The sequence below is a fragment of the Schistocerca americana genome, chromosome 4 (assembly GCF_021461395.2).
Source record: "Schistocerca americana isolate TAMUIC-IGC-003095 chromosome 4, iqSchAmer2.1, whole genome shotgun sequence".
NCBI classification, from domain to species: Eukaryota; Metazoa; Arthropoda; class Insecta; order Orthoptera; family Acrididae; genus Schistocerca; species Schistocerca americana.
In genome coordinates this window covers 242790652-242803142 of record NC_060122.1, presented here as the reverse complement: position 1 = coordinate 242803142, position 12491 = coordinate 242790652, and the positions used below count along the sequence as shown (strand labels likewise).

The window sequence follows — 12491 nt, the reverse complement described above, 5'->3', positions numbered from 1 at the left end:
AAAGAGGTAACCACGTGGTTGAAGGGGCAGGCGGCCGAATTTTACGACGAAGGAATTTCCAAGCTCGTCCATCACTACAATAAGTGCCTTAATTTAAATGGCAACTATGTAGAAAAGTAGTATTTAAGTGTGGCTTTCATCTGTATATAATAAAAAAAATTTGCAATACTTCACTTATTTTTAATTCCAAAACGTAATGTACTTTGTGGATAGCCCTCGTACTATAACACTTGAGGTAAATGGTAGGGAACTCAGGGATGCACTAAATGTCAGCAATACTTTAAACAAACATCATCTTGAAGTCGTGGACAAACTAATAAATCAAAATTATACTTCAAAAATAAACACAATAAATATTCCATATGGGACAAAATGCTTATCCCTGACCCCAAGATATGAATCAGTATTGTAAAAATAATGCATAGTCTAAAGGGAAAAAAAAAACACGGAGAGTCTAGATGATATATCCACTAAACTTATGAAATGCTGATTGCAGTGGGCAGTAGAGTATTAGCTTGTCTGATAAACTTATCTATAGAAAAAGAAATATTTCCAATGTGCCTAAAAAGAGTAAAGTAATTCCTGTGTACAAAAGAGGCTGCAAAAAAGATCCAGGCAATTTACATTTGTACCATCTAAACTAATAGAAACTGTAATAAAAGAAAGAATATTAAATTTTATTCAAACATGCAACATTCTCAACAATGAAAAACATGGGTTCAGAATGGGGAAATCTACCAAAACAGCAACAGCTGATTTTGTAACTTTTGTAAACCCTCGGTGCCAGTTGTGTAAAGGCCTCGTCACTACTGCTCTGGAGGCTGAGTCGCCATTGTAGTTACGGTAGGCTAAGTTTATGAGTTCATGAAACAGCTTATGGTGCAGTACACTGCTAAGACAATGTCTCCCTGCCACTATCACAGAGCTATGCCTCAGGGTCAGGTAAGAGGGTAGGAGAAGAAAGGTTCTACAACACTTCCACAAATTAGTAACAAAGTCACACAAAACAAGTAAAAGTGTTTACTTATCTTTGTGACTTGTTGAATAATGAAGTCTGCAACACTGCTTTTAATGTAACAGAAATAAAAGGCTCTCAATGGCAAAGTGCAAATGATCATAGGTAAACTTCACAGTAAATAGCAAATGCAATTTACAACTGTCTGTGCACTTCTAAGATTTCACTATATGACATTCCCTGTCTGGTTCATCCCTGTACGATGATCTGTAACCAAGTGGACGATGATCTGTAACCAAGTGGGCGAGAGCTGCTTTTCTATTTTCTGAGTAGACTTCTGTCCATACATCTGGTCATTGGCGGGATGTACTCGGCCGGCAATTGGCCAAGGCAAAGTCGATATCTTCATCCTCAGTGCCGCCCGTGGCGCTGGTGGAAGCTGCACAAGTTGAGGTTCTCTATGGCACTGCCACCAGATTGAACCTTTGCACATGTGGTGCTTTTGCCCTGGTGGTGTCTTGTTTGGATGACACAGCAGTAACACTTGTAACTAAAGGACCTGATGAACAAGACAAAGTCTGCGGTCTGTTACTTGCCCTATCTAACGCTTTTGATTGTGTATGCCGTGACATCCTATTAGAAAAGCTTCTATTAGAAAAGACATCATTAAATCATTTTTGGAAAATATAAATCAGTGTGCAGAAACAAAGCAAAAAGTAAAAAAATAATATTAGAAGTGTCTTTTCGAATTTTGAAAATGTGAAATACAGGGTTCCTCAAAGACCCATCTGTGGTCCACTACTTTTCATCCTGTGTACCAATGATATGATCAAAATAGTATGTTGTTGTTGAGGTCTTCAGTCCTGAGACTGGTTTGATGCAGCTCTCCATGCTACTCTATCCAGTGCAAGCTACTTCATCTCCCAGTACTTACTGCAACCCACATCCTTCTGAATCTGCTTAGTGTATTCATCTCTTGGTCTCCCTCCATGATTTTTACCCTCCACGCAGCCCTCCAATGCTAAATTTGTGATCCCTTGATGCCTGAGAACATGTCCTACCAACCGGTCCCTTCTTCTTGTCAATTTGTGCCACAAACTCCTCTTCTCCCCAATTCTATTCAATACCTCCTCATTAGTTATGTGATCAACCCATCTAATCTTCAGCATTCTTCTGTAGCACCACATTTCGAAAGCTTCTATTCTCTTCTTGTACAAACTATTTATCATCCATGTTTCACTTCCATACATGGTTACACTCCATACAAATACTTTCAGAAACGACTTCCTGACATTTAAATCTATACTCAATGTTAACAAATTTCTCTTCTTCAGAAACGCTTTCCTTGCCATTGCCAGTCTACATTTTATATCCTCTCTACTTTGACCATCATCAGTTACTTTGCTCCCCAAATAGCAAAACTCCTTTACTACTTTAAGTGTCTCACTTCCTAATCTAATTCCCTCAGCATCACCTGTCTTAGTTCAACTACATTCCATTATCCTCGTTTTGCTTTTGTTGATGTTCATCTTATATCCTCCTTTCGAGACACTGTCCATTCTGTTTAACTGCTCTTCCAAGTCCTTTGCTGTCTCTGACAGAATTACAATGTCATTGGCAAACCGAAAGTTTTTATTTCTTCTCCATGGATTTTAATACCTACTCTGAATTTTTCTTTTGTTTCCTTTATTGCTTGCTCAATATACAGATTGAATAACATAGGGAGGAGGCTACAACCCTGTCTCACTCCCTTCCCAACCACTGCTTCCCTTTCATGACCCTCGATTCGTATAACTTCCATCTGGTTTCTGTACAAATTGTAAATAGCCTTTCGCTCCCAGTATTTTACCCCTGCCACCTTCAGAATATGAAAGAGAGTATTCCAGTCAACATTGTCAAAAGCTTTCTCTCAGTCTACAAATGCTAGAAACGTAGGTTTGCCTTTCCTTAATCTTTCTTCTAAGATAAGTCGTAGGGTCAGTTTTGCCTCACGTGTTCCAACATTTCTACAGAATCCAAACTGATCTTCCCTGAGGTCGGCTTCTACCAGTTTTTCCATTCGTCTGTAAAGAATTCACGTTAGTATTTTGCAGCTGTGACTTATTAAACTGATGTTGTTGTTGTTGTGGTCTTCAGTCCTGAGACTGGTTTGATGCAGCTCTCCATGCTACTCTATCCTGTGCAAGCTTTCTCATCTCCCAGTACCTACTGCAACCCACATCCTTCTGAATCTGCTTAGTGTATTCATCTCTTGGTCTCCCTCTACGATTTTTACCGTCCACGCTGCCCTCCAATACTAAATTGGTGATCCCTTGATGCCTCAGAACATGTCCAACCAATCGATCCCTTCTTTTGGTCAAGTTGCGCCACGAACTTCTCTTCTCCCCAATCCTATTCAATACTTCCTCATTAGTTATGTGATCTACCCATCTAATCTTCAGCATTCTTCTGTAGCACCACATTTCGAAAGCTTCTATTCTCTTCTTGTCCAAACTATTTATCGTCCATGTTTCGCTTCCATACATGGCTACACTCCATACAAATGCTTTCAGAAATGACTTCCTGACACTTAAATCTATACTCGATGTTAACAAATTTCTCTTCTTCAGAAACGCTTTCCTTGCCATTGCCAGTCTACATTTTATATCCTTTCTACTTCGACCATCATCAGTTATTTTGCTCCCCAAATAGCAAAACTCCTTTACTACTTTAAGTGTCTCATTTCCTAATCTAATTCCCTCAGCATCACCTGACTTAGTTCAAGTACATTCCATTATCCTCGTTTTGCTTTTGTTGATGTTCATCTTATATCCTCCTTTCAAGACACTGTCCATTCCATTCAACTGCTCTTCCAAGTCCTTTGCTGTCTCTGACAGAATTACAATGTCATCGGCGAACCTCAAAGTTTTTATTTCTTCTCCATGAATTTTAATACCTACTCTGAATTTTTCTTTTGTTTCCTTTACTGCTTGCTCAATATACAGACTGAACAACATCGGGGAGAGGCTACAACCCTGTCTTACTCCCTTCCCAACCACTGCTTCCCTTTCATGCCCCTCGACTCTTATAACGGCCATCTGGTTTCTGTACAAATTGTAAATAGCCTTTCGCTCCCTGTATTTTACCCCTGCCACCTTTAGAATTTGAAAGAGAGTATTCCAGTCAACATTGTCAAAAGCTTTCTCTAAGTCTACAAATGCTAGAAATGTAGGTTTGCCTTTCCTTAATCTTTCTTCTAAGATAAGTCGTAAGGTCAGTATTGCCTCACGTGTTCCAACATTTCTGCGGAATCCAAACTGATCTCCCCCGAGGTCCGCTTCTACCAGTTTTTCCATTCGTCTGTAAAGAATTCGTGTTAGTATTTTGCAGCTGTAACTTATTAAACTGATAGTTCGGTAATTTTCACATCTGTCAACACGTGCTTTCTTTGGGATTGGAATTATTATATTCTTCTTGAAGTCTGAGGGTATTTCGCCTGTTTCATACATCTTGCTCACCAGATGGTAGAGTTTTGTCAGGACTGGCTCTCCAAAGGCCGTCAGTAGTTCCAATGGAATGTTGTCTACTCCGGGGGACTTGTTTCGACTCAGGTCTTTCAGTGCACTGTCAAACTCTTCACGCAGTATCATATCTCCCATTTCATCTGATAGTTCAGTAATTTTCACATCTCTCAACACCTGCTTTCTTTGGGATTGGAATTATTATATTCTTCTTGAAGTCTGAGGGTATTTCGCCTGTCTCATACATCTTGCTCACCAGATGGTAGAGTTTTGTCAGGACTGGCTCTCCCATGGCCATCAGTAGTTCTAATGGAATGTTGTCTACTCCCGGGGCCTTGTTTCGACTCAAGTCTTTCATTGCTCTGTCAAACTCTTCACGCAGTATTGTATCTCTCATTTCATCTTCATCTACATCCTCTTCCATTTCCATAATATTGTCCTCAAGTACATTGCCCTTGTATAGACCCTCTATATACTCTCCTTCCACCTGTCTGCTTTCCCTTAGAACTGGGTTTCCATCTGTGCTCTTGATATTCATACAAGTGGCTCTCTTTTCTGCAAAGGTCTCTTTAATTTTCCTGTAAGCAATATCCATCTTACCCCTAGTGAGATAAGCCTCTACATCCTTACATTTGTCCTCTAGCCATCCCTGCTTTGCCATTTTGCACTTCCTGTCGATCTCATTTTTGAGACGTTTGTATTCCCTTTTGCCTGCTTCATTTACTGCATTTTTATATTTTCTCCTTTCATCAATTAAATTCAATATTTCTTCTGTTACCCAAGGATTTCTACTAGCCCCCATCTTTTTACCTACTTGATCCTCTGCTGCCTTCACTACTACAACCCTCAAAGCTACCCATTCTTCTTCTACTGTATTTCTCTTCCCCATTCCTGTCAATTGTTCCCTTATGCTCTCCCTGAAACTCTGTACAACCTCTGGTTTAGTCAGTTTATCTAGGCCCATCTCCTTAAATTACCACCTTTTTGCAGTTTCTTCAATTTTAATCTACAGTTCATAACCAATATAATGTGGTCGGAGTCCACATCTGCCCCTGGAAATGTCTTACAATTTAAAACCTGGTTCCTAAATCTCTGTCTTACCATTATATAATCTATCTGATACCCTCTAGTATCTCCAGGATTCTTCCATGTATACAACCTTCTTTTATGATTCTTGAACCAAGTGTTAGCTATGATTAAGTTATGCTCTGTGCAAAATTCTACCAGACGGCTTCTTCTTTCATTTCTTACTCCCAATCCATATTCACCTACTATGTTTCCTTTTCTCCCTTTTCCTACTCTCGAATTCCAGTCACCCATGACTATTAAATCTTCGTCTCCCTTCACTATCTGAATAATTTGTTTTATCTCATCATACATTTCATCGATTTCTTCATCATCTGCAGAGCTAGTTGGCATATAAACTTGTACTACTGTAGTAGGCATGGGCTTCGTGTCTATCTTGGCCACAATAATGCATTCACAATGCTGTTTGTAGTAGCTTACCCGCACTCCTATTTTTTTTATTCATTATTAAACCTACTCCTGAATTACCCTTATTTGATTTTGTATTTATAACCCTGTATTCACCTGACCAAAAGTCTTGTTCCTCCTGCCACCGAACTTCACTAATTCCCACTATATCTAACTTTAACCTATCCATTTCCTTTTTTAAATTTTCTAACCTACCTGCCCGATTAAGGGATCTGACATTCTACGCTCCGATCTGTAAAATGCCAGTTTTCTTTCTCCTGATAATGATGTCCTCCTGAGTAGTCCCCGCCCGGAGATACGAATGGGGGACTATTTTACCTCGGGAAAATTTTACCCAAGAGGACACCATCACCATTTAACCATACAGTAAAGCTGCATGCCCTGGGGAAAAATTACGGCCGTAGTTTCCCCTTGCTTTCAGCTGTTTGCAGTACCAGCACAGCAAGGCCGTTTTGGTTAGTGTTACAAGGCCAGATCAGTCAATCATCCAGACCGTTGCTCCTGCAACTACTGGAAAGGCTGCTGCCCCTCTTCAGAAACCACATGTTTGTCTGGCCTCTCAACAGATACCCCAATGTTGTGGTTGCACCTATGGTACGGCCATGTGTATCGCTGAGGCACACAAGCCTTCTCACCAACGGCAAGGTCCATGGTTTATGGAGGTGGCAAAACAGTATCTGATAGTATATGCAGATGATACTTCATTTCTTGTTACTAGTTCTACAACACATGACTTGCAAGAGAAGGCTTTCCTAAATATGAAAAGTGGAAACAATAATTTCAGAAAAAACAATCTCTTTATAAATGGAGCCAAAACAACATATATGCAGACTCATGCAACCAAAAGGCACACTTGGCTTGGAGATCTACATTGCAGTCAGGCTTGGAGATCTAGAACTAAAGGAGACAGACAGCTATAAATTTCTAGGCATAACAGTGGATAGGTAGGCCTATATGATATGGGAGAACCACATAAATAACATTTGTAGCAAAATAGGTTCAAGCATAATACTTCTGATGAGAAAAATGTCAAAGTCGGTAAATAGACACACTCTACAAACAATGTACTATGGACTAGTCCATTTGCACCTCTCATACAGCATCTTGGTTTGGTGGGTACCATGGACTAGTCCATTTGCACCTCTCATACAGCATCCTGGTTTGGTGAAATGCTGCAAATGTGCCCACACAAAGGGCATTAAGAACACAAAACAGAGCCATATGATGCATCACAAAAGTATAATCACATGGATATGACGTGAGTGCCTATCAGAATAATAAAGTACTGTGCTGCACATCTTAGCCCTGTATTTAGCAATATTTATAATTTTTCCTTTAAGAATGGTCAGATTCCTGAACAATTTAAGTACTCGTTAGTAAAGCTGCTTTATAAAAAGGGGGAAGGCACAATGTAGGCAATTTTAAACCTATTTTTATGCCATCAGTGTTTGCTAAAGTTATTGAAAAGGCTGTGTATGTATGGATAATTAATCATTTTATTTCACATAAAGTTCGGTTTTAGCAGTGGTTTAACAACTGAAAATGCTATATTCTCTTCTCTCTGTGAGGTACTGGATGGATTAAACAAAAGGTTTTGAAAGCTAGGCATCTTTTTCGATTTAACTAAGGCATTTGCTTGTGTTGATCACAAAATATTGCTATAGAAGTTGGACCATTATGGAATATAGGGAGTAGCTCACACTTGGTTCACCTCTTACTTTAACGACAGACACCAAAAGGTCATTACCCACAAAGTTGAGAATGGCTGTGATGTGGGGTCTGCGTGGGGCACGGTCAGTGGAATCAGTGCTGGGGCTACTCCTGTTCCTTATTTATATAAATGATATGCCCTCGAGTATTACAGGTGATTCTGAAATATTTCTATTTGCTAATGACCACTAGCTTGGTAGTAAAAGATGTTGTGAGCAGCACTGACTAATCTATTTCAAAGAGTACAGTTCATGATGTAAGTTCATGGCTTGTAGAAAATAAACTAACACTAAATCATAGTAAGACTCAGTTTTTACAGTTTCTAGCAAACAATTGAACAAAACCCGAGATTTTAAATTCACAGAATCGGCATATGACTAGTGAAACTGAAGAGTTCAAATTTCTAGGTGTTCAGATAGATAGTAAAGTGTCGTGGAAAGCCCATGTTGAAAATCTTGTTCAAAGACTTAATGCTGCCATTTCTACTTCTCCAACGGTTCTGCACTAAGTGATAGTTCTGACATGAAAAGTAGTCCACTTTGCTTATTTTCATATGCTTCTGACATATGGTATTGTATTTTGGGGTAACTTCCCATTCTCAAAGGATATTTTTGGCTCAGGCACAGGCAGTTTTGGCAATAAGTGGTGTAAGTTGTAAGTTCACGAACATCTTGTTGATTTCTGTTCATTAGTCTGGGTATTCAGACATTGGCCAATCAATATATATATATATATATATATATATATATATATATATATAAAATAATAGAGGGAAACATTCCACGTAGGAAAAATATATCTAAAAACAAAGATGATGTGACTTACCAAATGAAAGTGCTGGCAGGTCGACAGACACACAAACATACACACAAAATTCAAGCTTTCGCACAAAACTGTTGCCTCATCAGGAAAGAGGGAAGGAGAGGGAAAGACGAAAGGATGTGGGTTTTAAGGGAGAGGGTAAGGAGTCATTCCAATCCCGGGAGCGGAAAGACTTACCTTAGGGGGAAAAAAGGACGGGTATACAGACACAAGCAGACATATTTAAAGACAAAGAGTTTGGGCAGAGATGTCAGTCGAGGCAGAAGTGCAGGGGCAAAGATGTTGTTGAATGACAGGTGAGGTATGAGTGGCGGCAACTTGAAATTAGTGGAGATTGAGGCCTGGTGGATAACGGGAAGAGAGGATATATTGAAGAGCAAGTTCCCATCTCCGGAGTTCGGATAGGTTGGTGTTAGTGGGAAGTATCCAGATAACCCGGACGGTGTAACACTGTGCCAAGATGTGCTAGCCGTGCACCAAGGCATGTTTAGCCACAGGGTGATCCTCCGGTTTGCTTCAACTGGACTCACACAGGTCATTGCAGTGAACAAGAGTACTTGCTTTTAGTAAACAGAGGTGAAACAAATTTCGAAAAATCATCTGAGTTTTTCAAACATGACCTAGACATTGAGAGACTGCACTTACACTTGAATATGTTAGCCAATATCGCTAATAAAAAAACTGGTCTTAAAAAACATATGTGATGTAAGAAAGTACATTACACAAGAGCCTGCAGTTAGAGAAATGTTATGTGAAGCAGTGAAATGCATTAAGCTTCTCAAAGTAGTTCCAGTCATGAAAGCAATAGCAGAATGGTCATTTAGCACCCTGGGACAGAAGGGATTGAACAACTTGGCTGTTCTTCATGCTCACCAAGATGTTTTGGATGAATTGAATATCCGACCAATCATCAACGACTTCATATTCAGCAATCCAGTCAGACAGTCGACATTTGCACCTTTCTAAAGACACTCCAGCCCTAATAATGGCTTTTGGAGCAATATTAGAAATCTTTATAAAATAGAGAATTACATACACACATAATGTTAAGTTGTCAGTTTCAAAATATTAGTACTAGTTTAGCACTCTATTACTATATTATTAAAGTACTGTATTTTCAGGGTGTAAGACCCAATTAAAACCCGCTATTTACATAATTTTTGACTGAAAGTATTAGGCATACTGCATTAACTTTATTAACTGTATTAAAGCATTATTCTTTTAATGATAGTTAAGCATTTATTTAAATATAATTTCAGTTTTTTCAGAGCTATATATTCACTGCTCTGTAATAGTCTACAAGCATGATTATTCTGTAAATTAATGAACAACAAAATGACTCTGTTATGAGAAAGGAATGGATGCAGCCAGGGGCTTACAACATATGTGTTATGCTGTGCCATTGCCGTAAATCTTCAACTATTTCCATTTTTACCATTTGTGTCATGTGTTTCAGATTTAGTTAATGGGAACTGATTACTGCTGGACGGATTAATAACAGAAATACAAGACAGAAAATGAAAGTTAACATGAAATGAGAATGGTAGGTACAGAAAAAATATTAAAAGCCAATGGTGTAACAGCAAAAATATCAACAAAGGGTGTAAACATGGAATTAATGTAAACAGAAACAAAAATAAGCTGATGCATGAAGGGAACAAGCTAGTAAACTGATGATTTCTTGTCAATCTACATACAGGTACTTGTACTAACCCACTGTACTTACACAAAAGATGCACCATGATGCAGGCATGCACCTCCATTCTGACAGGCATGTTCATGACATTCTGTGGTTCCACACTGACCAACACTTCTACCAGTGGCAGTCCTTGTCTTCTGAAGTGGAACTGAAATTCTGCCTGTCCTCAACTCCACATCAAAAAGACAACCTGAGAAGCCACTGTGCAATGGTAGATCATGAGGTAGCAATGAAAAATTTGCTGATTCATGGCCACCTGCAAAAGTGAAGAAAAATATTAGTTTCTACAACTGAAACATATTAGTCCACAAATCTTTTTTTCCTCACAATGAAGCACTACCAATGTATAATGGAGAATGTGTATTTAGCTGAGTCATATGACCAGGAGATGTTCCGGTAACATTCTTCAGGTTATCAACACGAAGCCAAGCATGCTTTCCTGATCTACCCAGACTCACAAAATGTGGTCTTTTTGCTCGCTGAGTGACAGGACGTGGTGTGAAGATTCTCCGTGGTCCTGAAATTTATTAATAAACAGCTGGATCAGTAGAGCCAACAGAACTAACATAAGACTGTTGAAATATGTGACTATTCTTAATGTAAATTTTGAAGCTTCTTAACATTTTTACAGTTAAGTAATTACAAAAGAACATAAAAATATGTATGATTACAATGTATACAAAAATAACAAGATACAATATGAGCACATTGATATAGTTGGCTGAACAGCTTCATCCAGCTTGTTAACTCATATTTATAAATCTGAACTATGAAGAAGTGCGACAAACTGCAAACTTGATGAGTGAGTTCATTCATTCTTTTATTCATTATGTTCGATGGAGCTCATCAAATAAAAGAACCTACAGGGGTAGGGAAAGAATAAAGATGCTGATTAACAAAAGGGAAATAACTCAAAGAAAGTTTAAAATGTGTAAGGAAAGTTGAAATGTACCTATGACAATGAAAGGGATAGTGACATAAACAGACAATGAAAAATTAGGAAATTTATGAAGTTTTTGAGCTTGCTAAGAAAATCATGGGAGATCCAACAGGAAAATATAATAGACATGAATCAAACTGACAAGACATCAGTACATTGGTGTAAAAAGAAAATGAATGACAAGGATAAAGACATGGATATAGGAACCAGAAAAAGCAGGAAAAAAGAGGAAAAGAGCAGAAGAACAATTATTGTTTAATGTCTGTTTCACAAAAATGTTAATATAAATGAAGCACAAGCTTGGCCTGCAGGAGGATGGGGAAGATTAGCCATGCCATTTCAAAGGAACTATCCTCGCATTTTCCTTTATAAATTTAGGAGAATAAAGGAAAATCTAAGTACAGATAGCTGGATGAGGTTTTGAATGGCCATCTCCATCTTCCCAAATACAGGTCTAGTGTAACCACTGTGGCATCTCACTTGGTAGGAAAATAAAGTCTAAGAGAGACAGAAACAGAAAGAATGGCATACACAATTCTTCCAAAAAATTCCAAGACTGACATTATCACTTCCAAACAAGTGACATCATCACAGTGACTACAGCGTCAGCTTGAACTAACAATTATAAAAAACAGATATGTGTTGGACCAGTCAAATGTGAGCAGGAAATGTTAATTAGTGGATGTTTGGCCGTAATGTGCCAATGCTTTTGCATCAAATCACAATGGAGTAGCATCCCTAAATCAAGCATTCAAGACTCTCCACAGAATGTTTTGAAGGAGAGAAAAGTCTGTGCAAAGTTTGCACGGCATGTCTTAACAAAATCAAATCAACAGTGTGTGGAAAACTGCCATGATTTGATTGAAATGCGAAATGCAGACATTTCTTTTCTGGAAAATATCAACACAGAGGACTTGCCCTGGTGTTATAAATACAAACCCACACAATGGGGCAAGTTTCATCTGATGACTAGCAAACTGACATAAGCTATTGCCACAATGCTCTTCATTCTTCATAACCTGGATGTTGAGCATGACTAAGTGATGAATTCCTGCCAGCATGTTCCACATACCTGACAGCCCCCTTTCATAATGTGATTTATGGAATACAATGCAGTAGTGAATTACAATAATGAACTGTAAATAGTTAGTGAGAGTACAACTGAAAAAACCGTTGGAAACACATGTTGATCAACTAAATTGGGAAGACCACTGTAAAGTTACAATAGTAAGACCTCTTTGTCTTTGGGGACTCTTTGGATTACATTGAGAGTTGAGTTGTGGTTAGGGCACTGAGAGGAGTAGGGCGATTGTTAGAAGTTATAAAAGTAGCTGAAGTACTAAATATATCAGAAAAGAAAAGGCAAACGTG

General features: G+C 38.6%; 1 protein-coding gene across 1 annotated transcript in view; it reads right to left on the bottom strand.

The window, feature by feature from the left end:
• Positions 1-12491, bottom strand: part of LOC124613377 (protein eyes shut) — a 260127-nt gene that overhangs the window by 86230 nt on the left and 161406 nt on the right. Inside the window, exons 14-15 of the mRNA XM_047142078.1 lie at positions 10521-10697; positions 10208-10436 (exon numbers count right to left, since the gene is read on the bottom strand). Of these exons, the coding sequence (XP_046998034.1) occupies positions 10208-10436; positions 10521-10697 (406 nt within the window). The remainder of the gene's footprint in view (positions 1-10207; positions 10437-10520; positions 10698-12491) is intronic.